The 21,587-nt window shown below is 33.8% G+C and overlaps 3 protein-coding genes across 5 annotated transcripts; 1 reads left to right on the top strand and 2 right to left on the bottom strand.

The window, feature by feature from the left end:
- Positions 1-4,055: 4,055 nt before the first annotated feature.
- On the top strand, positions 4,056-4,715 carry LOC119636486. Its single transcript, XM_038031848.1, has 3 exons — positions 4,056-4,283; positions 4,356-4,481; positions 4,571-4,715. Exons 1-3 carry the CDS (start codon positions 4,152-4,154, stop codon positions 4,655-4,657), a joined length of 345 nt encoding a protein of 114 aa, XP_037887776.1. The 5' UTR covers positions 4,056-4,151; the 3' UTR covers positions 4,658-4,715.
- LOC119636485 (trafficking protein particle complex subunit 5) lies at positions 4,683-5,953 on the bottom strand. Its single transcript, XM_038031847.1, has 3 exons — positions 5,620-5,953; positions 4,893-5,202; positions 4,683-4,835 (listed from the first exon to the last, which is right to left on the bottom strand). The coding sequence occupies exons 1-3, from the start codon at positions 5,793-5,795 to the stop codon at positions 4,737-4,739; spliced, it is 585 nt and encodes a 194-aa protein (XP_037887775.1). The 5' UTR covers positions 5,796-5,953; the 3' UTR covers positions 4,683-4,736.
- Positions 5,954-6,243: 290 nt separating this feature from the next.
- LOC119636484 (long-chain fatty acid transport protein 4) lies at positions 6,244-20,070 on the bottom strand. 3 transcript variants are annotated; one of them, XM_038031844.1, is made up of 8 exons: positions 19,830-20,070; positions 19,393-19,461; positions 9,335-9,564; positions 8,771-9,261; positions 8,557-8,707; positions 8,103-8,497; positions 7,601-8,040; positions 6,244-7,535 (listed from the first exon to the last, which is right to left on the bottom strand). In XM_038031844.1, exons 3-8 carry the CDS (start codon positions 9,529-9,531, stop codon positions 7,227-7,229), a joined length of 1,983 nt encoding a protein of 660 aa, XP_037887772.1. In that variant the 5' UTR covers positions 9,532-9,564; positions 19,393-19,461; positions 19,830-20,070; the 3' UTR covers positions 6,244-7,226. The 3 variants fall into 3 exon arrangements, with proteins under 3 accessions (XP_037887772.1, XP_037887773.1, XP_037887771.1); XM_038031845.1 differs by lacking the exon at positions 19,393-19,461 and having other exon boundaries at positions 19,818-20,070; XM_038031843.1 differs by lacking the exon at positions 19,393-19,461 and having other exon boundaries at positions 6,245-7,535.
- Positions 20,071-21,587: the final 1,517 nt, after the last annotated feature.

The following is a 21,587-nucleotide window of genomic DNA, read 5'->3' on the forward strand; positions in this document are numbered from 1 at the left end:
AGAATTGTTTATTCCAAAAATGTCGCTCAAACAGTGTTGTCAAAAATGTTCTTAAAGGTTCTTAAAAATCGCTGTGCCACACCAAACTTAAAGACTATTGTTACCAATAATAGTGTACATTACTTATGCTCAGAACAACCTTGCTTCGAGTTAATTGTTTTTATATAAAACCCAAGCAACATTGTAGAATACTTAAACCATCGCCCGTTGAGCATTAGCTTTCCCTGAACTAGAAGTGGTAGCATTAATAGAATTTAAAAAGATTTTAACTACGTTTACATCGACCGACTTCACTTGTAAAGCGAACCTCACCATAGTGAATAAGAAATCGGAAAAGGATGAGCCGTGAACAGAAAATTGGAGTAAGGGCAGAAAGTATTGAATGAGGAGTGACGGACGGAAGAATAATTAAGAGATAGGAAGAGAGGACCGACGAAGAAAAAATAGCCAGTTCTAATGAAAAAGTCGTTAACGAAGCGCTTGCGAGCGTATGAGTAGTACGTGTGAGGTGAGCGTGCAAAGCAATGGCGAGTACAAAAGTATAGCATGGAGCGAAAGGAGTAGTAGCAACTGGAACGCTGTTCTTGCTTGCTTGGCCCACTTACTTAAGGAAACATATAGTGTACAATAGATAAGCACGCTTTCTCTCGTTATTATCAGGCTTTTACATTTCAATAAACATTTCTAAACACTTAAAGAAAAATCCTTGGATCGAGTTGCAACCAAACATGTATAGCTTTAAGCGAGCATGCATGCAACCATTAAACTTGATCTACGAGGAAAAATAATGAAAAAGAAAGAAAAAAAGGAAGAAAGAAAGTCTCGCATTTTTTTCGATAACGAGACAACATTTTTCTTTTTACGCGCGCAGCTGTTTGTTGGTGAGAAAAAAGCTTTTGTTAATGTTGTGATTTCTCTTGTTGCACCTTCTGCGTCTTCCTTGTCTTCTATCTATCTTTTATAGTATTGTTTACTGTTGCGATGGTAATAGTAATAGCCTTGTATAGTTGAGAAAATATATAAAAAAATTTTGTTTTGGTGGTCTCTCCTCTTGTTTATCATCCTTTTCTACAGCGTAGCACAGCGCAACACAGCACGTTTTACAAACGTTATTAGCAAAGAAAATATCTATTGGCATCCATTATCGGTTTAAAGTGCTTCCATATCAATACTTTATGGTTTATTGTTTATGTTTGTGTTGTGTGCTCTGAATTTTTACATCCTTTTATATATATTCATTTTATGTTTTGCACAATAGTGTTGTTGGAAGTGAATATAGTTTCTCAATTGTTGCTTCCATTTGTTTCAAAGCAATATATAAAAGGATCAACATTTATTGTGTTTTGACAGCGTGGTTTTAAGTTCAGTTATACAGTAAAAAATGAAGAATAAAATAAGGATAAAAAAGAAAACAACTTAAAATTACTGCAACACTTAAAAAACGCAACAGAAAAAAACAACCATAGCCCTTATAAGAAAATGAATTATAGTTATTGTAAGAAAGTGTTCTGGTTGGATATATCCTTCAAATAAAACTTCTTCCCCTTTACATAAAGAAATAGTGTAACTAACATATAAATTCATACAATTGAAAGTAACAGTAGCAGTGATAGTAATAGTTACAATAGTAATGACAGTAATGACAATAGTAACAGTGGTAGGATTAGTATTATCAGTACCAGTAGTAGCAGTAGTAGTAGTAGTAGTAGTAGTAGTACCAACCGTTCATTGCGATAAATGACTTTAAAATAGATATCGGAGTTACGTATACTTCTTTTCAACCGAACTCAGACCTCCCTCTAATCGCAGTGTGGAACCATGGCCCGTTCGGGCATTTGCGAGGCAGTGTTTTAGAAATTTAATGTTACTTAAGAACGTCTCATTGTACAGCGGTAGACAAACTGGTATCGAATCCATGGCTTACGAGACTGTGATGTCCGGGCTTCATATCCGAATATCAGAATTACTAAACCAGCTGGTATCACTCTTCTGGCGTGCAGGTTATAGCAAAAGGCATGAATACGTTAACATCATAGAGTCATGGATTGTAATTAATAGTAAATCCACGTGTACCAAAACTAAATAATCTAATATCGAAATTCACGAGCAATCGAGCTTGTACATATAATATGGATAAAACCTCTTTGCTCAAGCATGTAGATTATATTCAATAATCTTCTACACCAGTTCGAATAGTGCTAAGAGTTACCTTTAATCTACATTGTATGTAAGTGTTTGCATATATTCATGGATTGGTTTTGAGGTCACTTGTCTGTTTATGTCTTCTTAAAAAAATTCTGGACATTTTTCTTGTTAAACGAGGTTGTCCTTTCTTTTTATATATTACACCATAAGTGACAAATTAAAAAAAAAATACACTTTTCCCAATAATTTGTAAGCTCTGTGGTGGCACTAAAATTACGCCATTGGCATTGATATTCTCATCAACAATGGCATCTGAGGGTAATAACAAGAGTGTCATTGCAATAGTGGTGGTGATGTTGGTGCACATCTGCTGTACTCCTTCCAATGAGATTAAATCATTGCAAGTAACCAAAAAACATCGGGTGCACAATGCACAGTACACACTTTTATGCATATGTTTTTATATGCTTATTGTAGCACTTCACTTACATATTCACACACACATTCACACGCATACACACACATACCATTTTATGTGCTGATATACAGTTAATTTTTTTCTTTTTTTTCTTGTTTATTATTTGTTAGTATATCAGTACCATTTTTATATCCTCTGCTCTCATGTATCTACAACTTTGTATGTTTACTTTTTGCGCTGTCGATATTTCGTTGTAGCAGCTGTTATTGCTCAACAATATATGTATGTATATATATATATATGTAGATTTTGCAAAGTTAAGCTCAGAAACTATATCTTCTTTTTTTGCTGCTTCTTTTATTAGTTTTGTTTTTATATATACATAAAAACTATTGCATACTTCTAGGGTTATTATAATATTAATATAGTATTATAAAATTACGCCAACTATTTGCTATCAAAAATAAAAAACCATATATTATTTAATTATCAATAAAGAGAATGCGAGAATTTGATTTTGGCAAGTAATTCTGGCAGGGATTTATTTCCTTTTGCTAATGTGTATAAGGTAAACGCACTTAACTCTTTCAAAAATTGTATTAAAATAATTAAATCTTCACCGTACATACGATCCTGCTATAAAAGTTTAAGTATAATTTTTCTGAATCGCAAGATGGGTAGAGATCCAATCGACCAACAAAATAAGTGAATAAACAAGTGCTTTAGCAGGAAATCAGAGAGAAGCTCGACTGGTATCAGTTTGAGCTTATTTACATCTCAACTGATAATCGAAGAACTATGAAGACTTGAAGATGCATCAAACCTACGCATCGGTTGTTTAAAATATAACAACAACGGTGTTTGTAATTTTTAGACATGAAAGTAAAAGATATGAAGAGGTGTTTCGGAAGTGCAAGAAATGAATCGTTAACTCTAAGATCACAATATAGTTCCCAAAAAAAAAAGCAAAAGAAACTATAAATAAATAGCTTTCGTTACCGGAATTTATTGACGTTCTATTTTGTTGACATAAAAGTTGTTACCAACAAATGCTCTCAAAAATGGATAAACTATAAATCTAAACTATAAATCTTAGATACCGCCTTCATTTTCGTTTTCAATAATAATACCTAGACGACCGTGTTGGCTTATTTACTTATAGTTTACAAAGACAAATTCATAGAATTCGCACTTTTAGAAAGATTAACATTAAAATTAAAATTATTTCTCCTAATTACTCAGAAACGTAAACAATTTAAAAACATCTTTGCCCAGTTATTTCGGAAAAAGCTGTACTTTATTGTTCATATTAATAATTAAATTTATATTATTTTCGAAAACTTTTACATTTTAACATTTTTGCCATAAGCATTTTGAATTTTGTTTGCAGTCAACATTTGAAAAATTTTCAGTTGGCATCACCGTTGTTTCTCTTAATGGTACAAAAGTACAGCATTGCCAATTTGTTGCACTGCCTTATCAGGCATTTTATTTATTTGCTCTTTATTGAACCATATGATGTGAACGTCAGTAATCTCAAAGCAAAAAAGAAAATACGGCCGTACATTATTAGAAATTTGAAAACAAAATGCCTGATTTATCTAAAGCTGAAAAAGAAGTTTTACTCCGTAAACATGAAATGACCTTAAAATTGCGCAATGAGTTCATAAAACAATCCACTAACCCGTATCGTCATGCTTTAGGAGAAGGTGGCTATGTGGTAAGTTGTGCAAAGCTTGTTATGTCATCTGTTTACAAAAATAATGTCTTGTTTTTTTTTTTCAATTTTTAGTTCGATACTGGTTTGGCTCGTCATCAAGCTATGACGGTCAGCCATTACGAACATTTTCGACCTACAGGCCATGCTTTCCGTTGGGGATTTGGTTTAGTAATTTTACCCATTGTTTTATACGGCTGGGTGAGTATATCTTGAATATACTCTCGGTTATAATGAATAAATAAACCTCCAACCTTAATCATAACCGATCATTGTTTACATTTTTTTAGGCAATGAAAGCAGAACGTAGCTGTCGTGAAACAAAATATCGAAACGGTGAAGTTGCTTATAAGGACCGCAATTTCAAATTTATTTAAGCAGCTTTTGAGATAACCGAACAAGTGCTAGGTTAATAAAAGTCGAAGATTTCATTCATTATTGGAAAAGTTGTGTTATTTATTTATCTTCCAATTGCTTGTCGCGGGCTATAACAAAATCTTCAAATTTGACCATATATGTAGTCCCCTTATGCCAATGGGCAGTTACCTTGCAAGGCTATAAAAATGCGTTATTCCTTATTTAATATTTAAAATAATTGACTTCAAAACTTACGAAGCCACAGTGAGTAAGAACTGCTTCCACTATGCCGGCGGTAAAATTCGCGCAGTTCAATGAACCTTTATCCTTTGGCACGCTTATAAATGTATTAACCAATGGTTGCTTTTCAATAATGTAATAAGTGCGTTCATCATCGTTGGCATGCTCTAACTTTTCAGCCTCTTTACCAAATAAGTTCTTCCAGACTGTGGTCTTGACAAACAATAACATTTGCGTAAGTTTGGTTTCACGTTTTAAGCTGCGCTCACGCATAAAATGCAAATCAATAATACGGGTACCAAGATCTTGGCCCATGACGTGTAATCTATGCTTAAACAGAGATAAAGTTTAACAATTATTGTAAATTAAAAAAAAAAGCGATACTAACATAATTACACAAAAACTAACATACATACATAAAAATAAAGAAAGAAACCTGAACAGCTTAAGCGAAACAAAAACAATTTCAAATTTTCTTAATCAATGCGTTAACTTTTCAGCCCAAACATTTGTAATTTTTTACAAAAACAACACAGTATTAGGAATTTGGGTGGGTGGGTGATGGTTTTATGAAAAATTACAATATATTTGGCCTAGATTACCACACACTTGGGCGGTATTGGTTTAACCAGCCCGATGGAACTTTGCACTTATTTCTTTTTGTTTTTTGGCCAAGCTCATGTAATCTGTTTACAAGACACGATAAATTTCACTCTTAAAATATGTATGTATCATCTCGCACCTGTTTTGCAATTCGGGAACTGTATAAACACGCGATTGACAATATTGCACGACTTCACTAAATAGCAAAGCTACAATTGCGTGCGATACTTCCGACTTGCCTTTCGATAAAGGCCTGTCTAATATATTAGTGCGTGGACGCATTGAAGACATTTTCAAAACTTCTAACTTCTCCATGTTTTGTTGTAAATTTTTTTTTATTGACTTATAAAATTTTTAACAAGTAAATTCAATTTTGTTTCTTAAACATCATAATAACATGACGCCCAGCTGTTCATATTTACATATTTGTTTGCTCTCTTTCTACATTGAGAGATTAATAAAATATGATTTTGTTTCTCTTTGCTGTTGCGCAGAGCAATTTAATGGTAATGCTGTTCTTTTTCTCTATTAAATCGCTACTTTTGCAGATTGTTGGTCTATGAAGTGGAGTTGCTTGATTTAGATGTTTTTGAAAGGAAATTTATGCAAGCGATTTATTTACTTTCTAAATAAATATTATGCGAAAGAAGTTTAGTCTGCAGTGTAGTAGTGCGTGAGTGTTTGTTCTCCAAAATATCAAAGAGTATACAGCTATTTGCGAAAAGAAAGGAAAGAAAACAGATATTCTAAGATGTAAAGTATTCCAAGTTGCTAATCAAACACATCCTTTATGGACAGTTTGATGCATGTAGACTGTTTTGTAGCAACTTGTTGTTTAATTTTCAACTAAGCTTAAACAACTTCACGTTCCAGGTCAATTAAACTTTCATTTATACTCTAACGATTAGTATAGAAACTAGCAAGGGGTAAAAGATAAATTTGTTTTCCATCAGATATTAAATAACAAATGAGTTTTTTCTTCAAAATTCCAAATAGCTTAGTGCACAATTGTGGATTATCATCAATCACCTAATCTTGACCAGTTTTGTACTGCGTTTTCGCAGAGATATGTGAAACACCTGTGTTAACTTTTAAATCACTTGCTATCTTTTTTCTTTACTGTAGGTACGTACTTTAAAATTTGACCTGTAACTTTTACGTCAGATTTTACCTTTTTCGAAATAAAACAAATTAATTCAAATAACCAATGTACATAAAATTTGAATGAATGTCGTTATTGTACGTATTGATGGATGAATTTAAAATCCGATGGTATTAACATTACTTAAGATAAATTTTAGCAATGTTGGCGTCATTTTGAAATTTGCTTGCCTTTTGAAGGAAATGAACAACTTTTAAATTATTGCTCTTTCTGCGTTTAATTTTCAGGTAAAGTTTTGGGTAATGCACTTCCCTTTTCAAATTTAAATCTCTTCTGTTTTATTTTTACATCATTTTGTTTTAAACTATTCCCGCTATTAAATACATACTGTATGTTATCATTAGATTTCATCAATGATTATCAAACAAGCTAACTATATACTATTATTAGCTACTACTGTTACCAAGAAATGAAAGCTATGGCAATTATGAAAAAATTAAAAAAAATAAAAAATAAAAGATGAAAAACGTAAACAATAAATAGATAAAAATTATGCATTGGATGTAAGAGAATGCTTTATAGCCTAAAAACAATGGAGTTTCACTTAAAAATAACAAATGCATCTATCAACGTAAATGTAAACATTAGAGACCCGCTTTACCATCCAACAGTTGTAGGTATTGTTCCTCGCTTAAGGGTCTGTAGACACCATCTTTGTTCAGATAATATAAAGGATCAGAGATTTTATGTATATTAAAACTTTGTAGCATTAATTCACGTTTCTTCATTTTAAAAGTGCCTGTGCGAGGAATTTCTGCCATCAATCGTATGAACAAAGGTTGAGCGTAAGACGGCAAACTACCACGTATACCTACAGATAAATGATTTAAGTCTACTTTATGTTCAGGATCCTCAATTGCGGCCATTCCAGCTTTGCCTTCGACATGAGGAATCTAAAACAGAATAGTCTTAATTTAGATAAAGATATTAGCGTTATATATATAGGAAACAGCCTTACCTCCACTCCATATACAACACAATCTTGTAGGCCTATAACATTGGTTATAATTGCTTCGACTTCTTGTGTAGACACATTTTCACCACGCCAACGAAATGTATCGCCTGTCCGATCTTTGAAATAGAAATACCCCAAAATGTCTACCACGATCAAGTCGCCTGAATTAAAATAGACGTCGCCCTTTTTAAAAACATTGCGTAACAATTTCTTTTCCGAAGCCTTTTGATCGGAGTAACCGTGAAAAGATGTAACAGCTCGCCGTGGATCGACCTTACCCACCAGCAATCCGGTTTCACCGGCTGCACAACGTTCGCAAAGGCCATTATGATTACGTATGGGTTCGCCTGATTCTTCATCTACACGTATTACCTGTACCGGATACAAAGTGCGAGCTATAATGGGTATAAAACCAACAGCGCCCACTTGATTGGCAACATTGGCTGTTAGATTAATAAACTTTGAGTTTTAAATTTTTGTAATGTGAACCTGATTTACAGCTCACCTAAATTGGAATTGCCCTCGGTGGAACCGTACAATTCTCCTATGTTGGGTATGTTAAAACGCGTTGTAAACTGTGACCAAATTTGTGGCCTCAAACCGTTGCCGTACATTAACCTTAGGTTATGCAAAGTATCTTCAGGTTTCCTAGGCGTGGTCAATAAATACCGGCACAATTCGCCTATATATTGAGCTACAGTGGCTTTGTATTTTATACAATCTTTCCAAAAGTTAGAAGCTGAGAATTTTTTACGTAATGCTACGGTACAGCCAAAAATCAAAGCGTTACCCACTCCTATTATACCGCCAGCGGTATGATATAAAGGCAAAGCATTGTAAACAATATCATTTGGCCTAACGGCCACCATGTAATGAGTTGCTGCCGCTATAAACAGATATCTGAAAGTGATCATAAATATCTATTAAGGAAATTGGAAAAAAAAAAATTCATTTCGAACCTTAAGTTAGTAATGACAGCTGCCTTAGGTAAACCAGTAGTGCCTGAGGTATAGACGTATAATAGTGTATCCTTCGGTTTACATTGTTCTATATAAACTTGTAAATTTTGAGGTATCTGTTGTTTCAAATCAGCGGTTAAATCAACGGCTTCTGAGAAGAGATTTTTGAAATTTTGAAATTTCATTTTCAAAAAATATTTTGCTTTGCTCTTACCCTTTATTAAATCAAAATTATCATTATCTCTTTGCTCTTCATCGCTAAATTGAAAGATCGATAACCATTTTAAATCCTCATTTTGCCAAACATCCTTCAAGATCGGCGCTAGCTCTGTCCCCACTATAATAGCTTTCGCTTTAGCTGCTTCAATTGAATGTCTTAGGGTTTCTCGTCGTTGATTTGAATTAATTAAGGCCGTTATAATGCCAATTTTCGATAGACCCAACCATAAGCCCACATATTCTGGACGCGTTTCCATAAATAAGGCCACGCAATCACCGCGACGAAATCCTTTGTCCAAAAAATACGTGCCCACCTTATTGCTAAACTCTTCTACCTCCTGAAAGGTAAGTTTACGCTCGTCCATTACGAAACAGCATTTATTCGGCATGCTTCGGTATTTTTCTTGAAATATCCGCGCCATAGACCACTTTTTGTATTCCATATAGTAAAGAAAAATATTCAATTTCAAGAAACGATATGCAGCTCTAAGGAGAGAGAATAAAAGCAAATGTAGTTTTCTTCTTTTTTTTTATATTCTGTACTGTGCTTCCCACTTACATTATATCGCGTGGTATAGTGATGAAGAGGACGTAAACTATAGTAGGATTTCGTAACATTAATGCCATAATCGCTCCTAGGGCCATACTTAATTTCGTACTATCTTTGATCAACAAATAGGCGGAGAATCCGCCAATTGCCGTAAAAAGTCGTGTGGCATTTTTCTGTTTAAAATTTAACTCCAGCAATATACTCATTATTGAAATCTGATCGCAATTCTGTGAGGAAGACTGGAAGAGAATTTTAAGAGGATTGATAAATATCTGTTTCAACTTAACCTAGCGCGGCAACATTTCCTTTTTAAAGTTCGGACGTCATTGCTTCTTAATATTATTATTTTTATATTATTAAATACTCGACACATTTTATTAGGCAGACTGAATGTTACTTGAGGTTTTTCACAATGAAATAAAATGCATTTTTTCTTTTATATAAGTTCCAGGAAAAAATTTCGTAAATTTCGTTGCGTTTTACTACAGAATCAGTTCCATACATAGCACAGATTTTTCTTTATGTGCTTGTGCAGCTCTTTTATTTATTTTTTTTGAAACAAGTAAGAACATTATAGTCGAGCAAGGCCGACCATTAAAGAACACAAAAATTATATCTTCTTTCTATAAAAAGGCATACCCTTCATGTGCGTATTTATAGGAAAACGGGTCCAAAACGCAACCTAATGTATTGCAAATTTAATCCTTACATAGGGTAGGATCCAAAAATATGCGTAGAAATTACTATAATTACTATAAATGTCATCATCACATTAAAACTTAGACCAAGGGACCTTATTAGGTTACTATCCAAAAAATACGCCGAGATGCTCCAAATCTTGTATAATTAATTTTTTATATTAAATCACTATATCACGATATCATTTTCATCATGAAGCAATGAAAATTATATCTTTTTGTCGTATGAACTTCAATTTTTTTCGTTATCTTCAAAGATTGCCACGGCTGGTCCAAAGTTTTCATACCAATTTAGAATGCCGAAACGCTACTACTTAGTCAGTTGTGCCGAAAACTTTTAAAAACTGCAATTTTTTTTTCTATATAACGATTGTTCAGAAGAGGGTGTTATATGGGGGGCGGTCGAAAAAGTGGACCGACCCGAACCAAATTTCATCAATATATCCTAAAAATTGCTGCTTTGAACATAAACTGACATGGACAGACATCAGATGGACAAATGGATATACAGGCTTAGACCAATTCAGATTATAATTCTGAATCAACCGATGTTATAAAAGCTGGGTCTATTTTAAGCCCTTCTGCATATTACACACGTCCGCAATAACCTCGTATACCGTGTTGGGTATAAAAATTAAGTGGGCGTAATTTGAACCACTATTTCTTCTCCTTCTTCTAAGATATCTGACGATATCTTAATAGTTCGTAGGGGCGTTTCAGCAAAAAAAAATTAATTGTAGGAAATTTTCGTTTACGTAGATCTATTTTTTTGAATCCCACTTTACATTGGCGCTATCACGAAACCCAAACTCTTATATGAAGAGAAAATCTAACCTTTCAATATAATTCAATAGACTTTCATGAAAATTATGGCTTTGCATGAGAATAATGTGTACTTTTTTGTGTATTATTAACAAAACGAGCGTATAACTGTACTAGGCGATGTGATGTAGAGTATGTAAAGGTCAGCGTTGCCCGACTATAATATTCTAACTTGTGTTTTTAATTAACGTTAGAAGACGTTGTGCAGGTATATGTAAAAAGTATGAACTAAGTTAATAGTTACGCGAATTTTTTGATGAACTCTCCTGTATGTATATAAATTGCTCTAATTGTGCTTTTGTCGTAGTTTATGTGGATTGCGTTATACATTGGTCGCACAGCAACAGTAATACATAGTAACAGCTTAAAAACAGGTTTATTTCCGAAATTTTGTTTGGTTTTAGAATTAGCTGCTTTTGATTTATCTTTCAAGGACAGAAATCAAGTTTTACACTTTCTATCTTTCGAAAATGCTAAAAAGAATTGTATAACTTTACAGCCGAATTGATTATTAATATCAAAAACTTCATCCCAAGCCATTAATTTTTTGATAAGGGCATTGAAAACTTCCGAATTGCTCCCAGCTTCATATCTCGTAATGCTCCTTCGCTATTCCAATACCCCGAGTGCGATCTATTTGTAAAATACCATAAGATAACATGAAACATTTTGTCAAGTCTTCTTATTAATGGATTGAGTAAGAATTGTTGGAAACTAAACATTGAAAAAGGCAAGCAAGAAAATTATATTCGCTCGTGACCGAATCTTTTATATCCACAAACGTGATCTCAAAAAAGATATAAAACAAGGAAAAAACTAAATTTTCATACTCTGTAACATTGGATGGGGGCGGATGATTTTTTCTGTGCTCCAAATTAAAGGAGAAATTTTTGTGATAAGAAGAAAAAAGCACGAAAGAGAAAAGTGTTTACAGTTTTTGTCGCGTAGACGTGCAGGTGTTCTAGGCGTGCCCTTTGACCGATTTGAGTCATTTTCAAATTCTCTTGGAAGTCTCTAAGCGATATCTTCATTTTCGCGAGCCCGGGAATGCTTACCGCAGATACTATGCAGTTAGGCAGACGGGCAGGCGAACAGATGGATTTGCTTAGGTGCATTCCGAATTTGGAAAGAGCCAAGAATTCGTACATATTGTGGGGTTTTTAAAGATTTCGTCTGCGTGTTTTCAAGGTATTGAAAAAGATTTAAAGTTTGATACACTATAATATTCAGTAGGCGTGGTCAATTACAAGTAGTACAGAATCGCCCATAGAATATACGTTAAAATTTTTATAGATTTATTTGTCCCAGTTCATGAATAATGAGCGGAACCCAAATTTCCCGATCGGCCCTTCGACCGATTTGGCCCGTTTTCAGTTCAAGAACTTGCAATGTTTTTGTCAAATTGGAACATTGATGACCCCATTTTTGCCGCCAGGAGAGTAGTTACATTGGTAGACAGATGGATATGCATAAATCGATTCAGAATTCGATACTAATCAAGCATATGTGTACTTTATAGTGCCTCTGAAGCTTCCTTCTGGACGTAACAAATGTTCTTACAGCACAAATATGCCCCTCATCTTGGGTGATGGGTATAAAAAAGCACATACGTGGAATGTCGTGTATATGAAATAAATGCAATAAACGCTTTCCATAGACGTCCGTTGGTTTATTAGGAAAGTTAGGAATCATCTGGTAAGACATTAACTTACCAATAGAGATCCATTTCATACGGAAGTCTTTTCCAAGCAATTGGAGAAAAGCTGAAAATTTCAACAACAAAAAAAACTTCCCTCAAGTGATCCGTTTTCTCCGCATATTTTAGAAGTCTTTAATTATCCATTAAGACCACAAAAAAAGCTACGTTTTGCCAGTTAAATTTACGATGGTTTCTTCGTTAAACCTTGCTTGACATGTACTGACCGGTAAAGACAATGTTCATATATAGCAATAAAAGAAAGTAGAATACTGTAAGAGACATAATCAAATTTTATTTTCCTTATCTCGTTCCAATAAGAAAGCAAGCGTTTCAACGTCTTTCTTCTTACATAAGTATGACCCCGTTGGAATAGAAATGAACTATGATGTTATTCTTAGTATTCGTTACTATTGCTTTACTTTTTATAAAATTAATTAATTATTTAATTAACTATGTTAATTGAAAGGTCAACATTCGATTTCAAAAACAATATTCGGCTTAGATCGAATTCCTGTTATCCCCAGCATCTGGAAAAAGAATGGAAACGTGTCGACGCATGATTTGCTCTGTCGAAACTAGCTCTTTAAGTAGTCTTGTACTTTTCAAGGTAACGATTTTTGTTCATTGTAGATTGGCGTGTAAGCCGTTTACGTCCCTATATAAAATATATTCGTGTCGTTGTTTAAATGCTTGCTACAAGACTTTATATGTATTGAGAATATAATTATTATACCCACCATTAACGGACGGAGGCGCCTTGGCCGCACAAAGCTACAAGTGATTAAATTTTATTTTTTTTCAAGAAGAAGAAAATGTGGGAAACGAGTTTGTACATTCCTCAAATGAAGGTATATTATCTGCCTAAAAAAGGGTTAGTTCCAAAATGAATATGATGGACACCGCGATCTGAGCGTTCAATTTTTTCTTAATAGTATTGGCGATATGGATATCAAATAAAAGAACTTGGAGAGTAAAAAGCGAAAACCATAGTGGTAGGTATGCGAGGTTCGTCCTCCACCGAATATAATTTTACTTAGTTTTTGAAGTTTAAAAGATTTTGTAGTAAAATTGTTAGCTCTTTTCTGATAGAATCCAAATTTTCTAACGGACCGGAAACTGATCTTTTTATGCTATCTACAATGAACATTTTTAGTTATTGTCGGAAGAATTGAATTGCGTTTGGACAAACAATAACCGATAAATGTTGAGCACATGCGTCAGTGGAATAAAAGGATACCAAGTGACGCTCATTTGCGTCACTATTTTTGGATAGCATTTCACGGCGCTGACTTCGTTGAATTCGTTGAAAAGTCCACAGTAGAATGTAGCTTACGCGGCTGATCCACCCAAATGGAAACGTCAAAGTTATCCAGACTATCGCCGCGACGTCAAAAGTTTTCCATGTCAAGGGCTTTTGGATTTTGGTTGTTACGCCCATTTCTATCGTGTCGCGATTCAGCGATACATTTCCTCTTCCAATTATATGGAAAGACAAAAAATTGCCGCACATAACATTCTTTTCGAACATGATTCGAAGTTGAAAATTATTATATTACGGAGATAAGCGTCTAAACAGCAAGCATATAACAAGCACGCAGCCTGAGCTTAATTGATTCAAAATCCTACGCTGACAAAAACTTATACAATTTATGAGATCTATGAGCTATGCTTTTCTGAATGTTAGAAGAAGGCGAACCAGTCCGATATACACTTATTTTGTTGTGATGACTATAAATATTCATATGTAAAAATTAATATTTATTCATGCATTTAAAATGATTTGCAAATCATATATGTATGTAACCGATACACAAAGAAGGTATAATCACCGCAATCACTTAGGCAATCACTACAATTGGATTGCGATTGACAAACAATAAATAAAAAGCTGAATAATCCAGATGTTACAATATTTCATTAGGCAACGCATACAATCTAAAGACAATCAACGTAAAGATAGATAAAAAGCGTAAGAACATTTTAGTTGGGCACGGCCGACACATTCAATACCCTAGACGAATTGTTCGCCCGTTTTAGTGATACTACATCAAAAATTATATGTTATTTTCATGCAAAGGGTACTTTTGATCAAGGCCCGCATATTGGAAGACGTTCAAAACATCTTTTCTTTTACTTTCCAAAAATTTTATTAATTTTCCATTTTTCGTCGTACAGAACTATATCCTTCTTGTAAGGCCTTGTTTTGCATGATAACCTTCATACACAATTGTTAGCGTCTCATAAATAGATCAGTGCGACCCGCACTACTAACCTTTGTGGTTAAGTTACTACTATCAACTAACTTTCATCGTAAAATATTGAAAATGAAACCTTTTTCTGACAAATCGTATATGGCGTGTGGTCCAAAAAATAAACCCATGTGAGATCCCCTCAATTTTTATGTCAAGCCTTCATCATTTCCTGATATGCTTTGGTATCCAAAAAATAGACCTAGCCAGCCCAAATTTAGAAGGTCAATTTATTTGTCGATCGATTATGAACCAATTTTCACCATGAAGTTCTGAAAATTACTAAGATTCAATTTTCGCAAGAACGGTTGTATGAGAGTAGGTTCAAAAAATTGCCAGAGCCGAACCAACCCTTGCATACCAATGTAGAATAGCGAAATACTATTACAGAGCCAATTTTGTTAGAAAATTTTACAAAATTGCTATTTGTTTCCACACAACGACTTTCCAAAACAAGGCTTTGCGTAGGCCGATGCAAATTGTTTTCAATAGCGTTCATTTTTGGGTCGATAAAAATTGTGTATTATTGTGTATTAAAATATCTAAAATATTACGACCTTTAGATGGAACGCAAATTTACATGGACAAACATCAGACGGAAGGGCGGGGAGACTGCCTTATCGCAGAATAATTTTCTGAATCGATCTTAAGGCCTTCTCGATGCTAGATACGTCCGCATAAACTGAATCACAATTGGTGTAGGGTATAAAACCAAAGCGATAAAACACAAAAAAATGAAGGAAAGAAAGACATATTCGACTTCGAGCGAATTTTATATACTAACGGCTTTAAACCAAAACATAACAATTGTCGAGCATTTTGTTGATTGAGGGCGTAGCGTGATGCTGCGCAAGATGAGATCATCGTTCCACCGACTTTTCAAATGGCATTTGTAAATATTTTATTTGCCTTGAAGAAGATTATTTTAGTTTACAGTTATCTTTTTTTTAAGCGAATATCTTTGGACTGAATTTACTTGCTTTCAATTTCGATCTTTGGTCATTAATTAAATACTATCTCTGTTCTATCTATTTGCCGAGTTTGCTGTATTTTGTTGTAATACTTGTACGTAGTCGCGAGTGCCTTAGCGATAGATGACAAACAAACATAGAGACGATGATCGAGTTTACGATGTGTCTCCCGGCGGTAGATATTTTTAAATTTATCATCAGACAAACTTTGGGTACATAGCACCTAACGCTATGTATAATAGATCTCTTAGGTCGCAATATAGGCAGCACAGGTAACAACACAACACATGACTTGACAATGTATTTATTATTGCTACTTATTTTCTTTTTCACAGGGCGTTACTTCAGATATTTGCTTCGGATGTTTGTGGGCTACGCTATGATCGAACAATAGCAAGGGTAATTTTACTTCGAGTATCATAGCGTAGCGCACTATGATTGCATTTCACGAGCCAAACCAATAATAAGAGAATATTATTGAAGCGCTAAGCATCATTTGACGCTATTTGCTAGAATTTCCGTTACACACGACTTGATCTTTTTCGCTCTCCATTGGTTCTTCACCATCTATTTAACTCATATCGTTCCTCCAACCGGCCCCGTTCGCCTGACCTTTGGCTATTTTTAAAACTAGGGTACACGTTTAGATGCTGCTGCCATTTCATTCAAGAGATAAGAATTAAATTGAAAAATACATTCTTTTATATAAAAGTAAAGAAACGTATTTCTCATTAATCAAATCCAATCATGCTTATATTGCTAGGCAAGCAACGCTAGATAAGGAATTTAAGCTATTAGTGTGTCTGTTATCGTAAGCAACAATATCATGTTCCAAAGAAGTTGTAAGGTTAGCCAGCTTTGTGCTAAAAAAAAAAAAAAACTATTTTAATCACTAGCAATTCATGGGAATAAATTAAATTCGTTTGCTCGTTTGTAACACGCTGGTCGGGGGATCTTTGATTCTTGACCGGCCTTGCAATGTGAACAAGTTCGCTTGGCTATTGTCTACTGCAAATAATGAAAATTAAAATTTAAACTAAAAACACCTAAATAATGATCACAACTCGATCCTCCAAAAAGGACATACGCTTAATAGACATAAAACAAACTTATAGCCTTTAAGAGATGTTGGTTTTAAATTTTGTAAAAATATTTCCTCAAATCAGTTGAAAAGGTTTGGACTCGATTGCCTAATATACGCAAGTCCATTTAATAAAATATTTACAAATTAATTGATTAGGTTGTACCGAGAAAGAGTTGATCTAAGGCGAACATAACTTACTTTGTTTGTTTGGCTTTTAGTTATCATTAATAGAAAACGATACAATAATTTTGGGTTTTTAAACAATGAATTGTTTGTGCGTGTGTGTGTGTATGTGTGTGTGCGTGCGTACAGAACAATACAATAGAAAAAAAAACAAGTAAGACAAAGTAGCGATTTACAAAAAAAAAGGAAAATCATTACCTTAGTGCGGGGCCTTCAATGGTACAACTTTGAAGGGCGATAGCGACTTTTGATTATATATAATGTAATTAGAAATTCAAAATGCGTAAATTTTTACATTGTACGATAGCGAAACAACGCATAATCGAAATAATTTTTTCGTGGATTCCAATGAATTTTATACTGTTGCTTATATTGGCAAGGGTTGCGGTCACGTCATACAATATTCAATGTGAAGGTTATTATCTAATTAAGGTAATTTAAGACTGTTTTCGCTCACGTCAGACGTTGGTCATTAGTACTTTGATTACTATAATAAATATGGTGTGCGCTTAAAGGCAAAAGCAAACAAATACAAACAGGATTTATGCCTGTATTATTAATCTATTTTGTAGCTCGGGCAAAAGAGAGATCTATGAAAAGATGGAAAGTTAACTCGGAAAGAATTTTTCTCTATATATTCACCATCCCTTGCTTTGTATTGAAGCAAGTAGGGTTCTTTATAAATTATAATTAAACATTAGGTCGTATTGAAAAGTACTCGTGATCTTTTCCGCGGTTTCGAGCTTCTTTTTGCCATCTGAGGCCATTTGAAATGATTCCAAACTGTCCTGTGGTCGATGTTTAATGCCTCCGGTATTTCCTGACAGCTTGCGTGCCGGTCTTGCTCGACCAGTTGCAAAATGTTATCGATTCTTTCAGTAACTGCGAGATACACCTTTGATATCGAAATATCCGGAACGGAATCGAGCAAACCACTCCTGGGTACTTCGTTTACTCACAGCATTCTCACCGTCCACTCCACAAAATTTTTCTTTTTTTTATACCCTGTTTGTTTTCTTTTTATAGTAAATTCACTCATTTTCAAATCAATATAATTGTTCGCGCGAGCAAAGAATTAGTAAATTGTCTGCACAAAAACTGTGAGCTGAAAAGTCACTTTTTAAGCACACGTTTGTTTGGGAGTATCAGGTGAGCGAATATTGCCCGGTGTGCAGGCATCAACACCATCCTGAGGAAAAAATCGCTGGCCTATTATTTTATCGATGGTCTCTTATACAAAATTCCGATGTTGCGGTCGTTAGGCACACGAAAATTCTAGCAAGTCTAGGATTCAAATACAAACGAGACATTCTGATGTCTATTTGTGAGTGTTGAAAATCTTTACTATACTTGTTCTGCTTAATATCAATTACACTCAACTCTTTTTTTCCTTACAAATCCGTGCAAAAAAATACGTGTAAAAATTGTATGCAACTTAGGGGAAAGTTGTGGATATGCTTCACCACTTAAAAAAATTGTATGAAATGAAAATCTTTAAATATTTTGCCGAAAAAGCGTGTAAAAAAAAATAATAATGAAATCCACACTACGTTTTATAAAGCAAAGAAAATTCAGTCCATGAGTGCAAAAATCTAAATTAAAATTAGGAATAAAAAACAATCTCTCAACTCTAACTAACACGTGTCATGCGGTTTATCCTCACACGTGTGTAATTTCTGTTCACAGCATTCCCTCAATTACAATTGGCTGGTGTATACATGAGATTCTATGAGACGCTGTCAAAATTAGAACTAAAAAACAATGTTTTTTCTTTCTATTCTTGCTTGAAGAAAAACTTCGTGTAAAAAAAAGGAATTGGTGAACCGTTTTATTTCAAAATCGTGTAAAAAAAGACCGTGCAAAAAAAAATTGGGAGTACTTCGGAATAGTAACGAGCGGTTTTCACTTTTTTTTTTTATGTTACGACGACAAAAGACTATGTATAAACATTTACTTCGCTTCAACATGAAGATGCACAAACGAAAATGAAAGACTCTGCAGTGTACTCGTGCTGCAAATAGGTCGACTGTATCAATAGACCTTTATTTCCGGATATCTTACCGTCTTATGAGTAGTATTATTTATGTAATTAATTCCTCTACGTAGAGATAGATTGTGTAAAGAAAATTGTTAAATTGGATGAATTACCGGCGCGGGCTTTTTCCCCAATTTATTTATTTATTTGCTTTCTTTGCATCGCTTGTACTTTGATCATGGATGTCACACCACATCTTCTATAAAACATGAGATATACGACACAATCACAACAACAATACTAGGAACAACAATACTAAATATCTCTTATATATAAACATAATTATATCACAATGAAAACACAATTGAAAGACGCTATACGCTTACATGAGTGGGTGTATTTGTGTTTGCGCCTGTGTCTGTGCCTGTGTCTCTGCGCGTAATTTTAAACAACCACTTGTTGATTGTGTTGGCCCAGAATACATATAGAATAAAAAAAATATAAACAACAATTGACATGCAAAGCAAAAATGCGATAAATTTATATACGATTTTCAATCATACAGACACACGCTCATACCAATATTTGTATATTTATATGTGGCACACAGAGAGTGAGAGAGAGGGAGAGGGAGAAGGAGAGATACGTAGAAAAAGAGTATAAATATCCAATATCTAGAAATGATTATATTGTTTATCTCTTTGTTGAATTATAACGAATTGTTTGTTGTTAACTTCACTTTTATATCTTTAAGAAGAAAATTTTATTTATAAAAATTATTCCTAAAATGAATAAAAAACACTTCTTTTACATGATTTTTCACCTTTAGATTAGATATACACTCCAAATAATCTTGTTTAGCTGATTGATTTTTTTTTATTATTGCTAATATTATGTCCTCAATCGACTTTATTATTAACCACAATAAAGTTTCTTGTTTCAAGATTTTTTTATTTTGATTTTCTCAATTTATTTAATATTCAGCGCTATGCGAACGCTCGCTTAACACTAAACTAAACTATTCGACATCACTTTCGCGCACAAACTGACTATTAGATTAATTCTAGTAGTATGTTTTTCTCACTTAGCACAGCAAGCTGCTAAGATATAGTTAGTGATTTCGTAGCGTAGCGCGTTACATATATCTATGAGTAAACAACACATGTATATAAGTAATAAATTGGAAAACATTAATATTGCCACAGAAACTCTATTTATTTAATATTTCTAAACGTAAACAACTAGGGTTTGGCATTAAATTTTAAACTTTTCTAGGACTTTTTGATATATATTCGTCAGCAACTTGTTCAATTATTACAAAGTAGTCCTAGTGTAATATCAATGAAATACAAATGTTTTCTTTACTCTCTGTATGTATATATATATATTGCAAAATGAAAGGTTCATTTTAACTTTACTAATAATGCTTTTCACAGTTTTGATTACGTAACGTATTATTTTTCCATTAGTCAACAAATAACAGCTGACGCAGTATGCAGCAAAACGCAGTGAGTTTTAATTTAAACACAAAAGTCTCTCAGCTACTTACACTTTCTTTCTCTTTCTCAATCTCTTTCTGGCTCCCTGGCTTTCTCTTAAATATTAAGATCTCGAAAGAGTTTTGTTGTATAGCTAACAATGGCAATTCTGCGTTGCCATATTGCTGAGTAGAATAATATTTGGTAAATCTGTTCGACTATGACCGCGTTTTTTATACTCATCGTCTTCATCTGAAAAAACAAAAAAAAAAAAAAATTAACAAACCACAAAAATGAAATTTTAATAGTTTATTTAGGATGGGGAAAGGCGACACTATTCTTTTTTTATAGGTCCGTAAAAAATGAGTAAAAATTTAAGTTTTCTCTTGCTATTGAAAAGTTCTTGCCAATCCGCTGCCAAGAACTTTCGGGATCTTAATTTTCGCGATCGGAGGAATGTTTAGCACGCATATCCATGAAATAACCGGGCATGCCTACTTTGATTCAGGGCTTATATTGCTTATAGGACGTCTCTGACTTCTTCTTGTTGGGCGTTGTTAAATTTTTGGACAAAATGAATCACAAACCTGGGCCGATAGATATAATAAGACAGCATTTTAGTACAAAAGGCATTTGAATTGACAAGAGCTTTCATTTTGATATTTCCACTCGTTTATGATGAAGTAGCATAAGCTTTTTGGCAAAATTTACGCAACTTTAGAAGTGGTTTAATATTGAACATTAGCTAGCGTAGATCCTCTCTATTTTTTTTACTCTTCTTATGATGGTTGGCGGTTACATTGACCCACATTGAATCTGCAAATTGAATTTTTTTATTTTTTTTTGTATAAGTATTCTTGCGTCTGTCAGGTTAGATTTGTCTTTTTTCTTATAATATTCAAAAGCAGGCCTCACCGGTACCAGTGCGTATTTGTTTTTGATTGTTGATGAGATTTTGTTTCGATGTGGGCCTGTTCAATAACCATCCTTTCCTTCGGATTGGAGATCATATATGATAAGGTTTCTTAACAGGCAAATTGGTATAGCGTGGAATCCAACCCATATATACTTAAAACTTGATATAATCATTTGTAATTAGTAAG

The sequence above is a fragment of the Glossina fuscipes genome, unplaced genomic scaffold (assembly GCF_014805625.2).
Source record: "Glossina fuscipes isolate IAEA_lab_2018 unplaced genomic scaffold, Yale_Gfus_2 28, whole genome shotgun sequence".
In the NCBI taxonomy this organism is placed as follows: domain Eukaryota; kingdom Metazoa; phylum Arthropoda; class Insecta; order Diptera; family Glossinidae; genus Glossina; species Glossina fuscipes.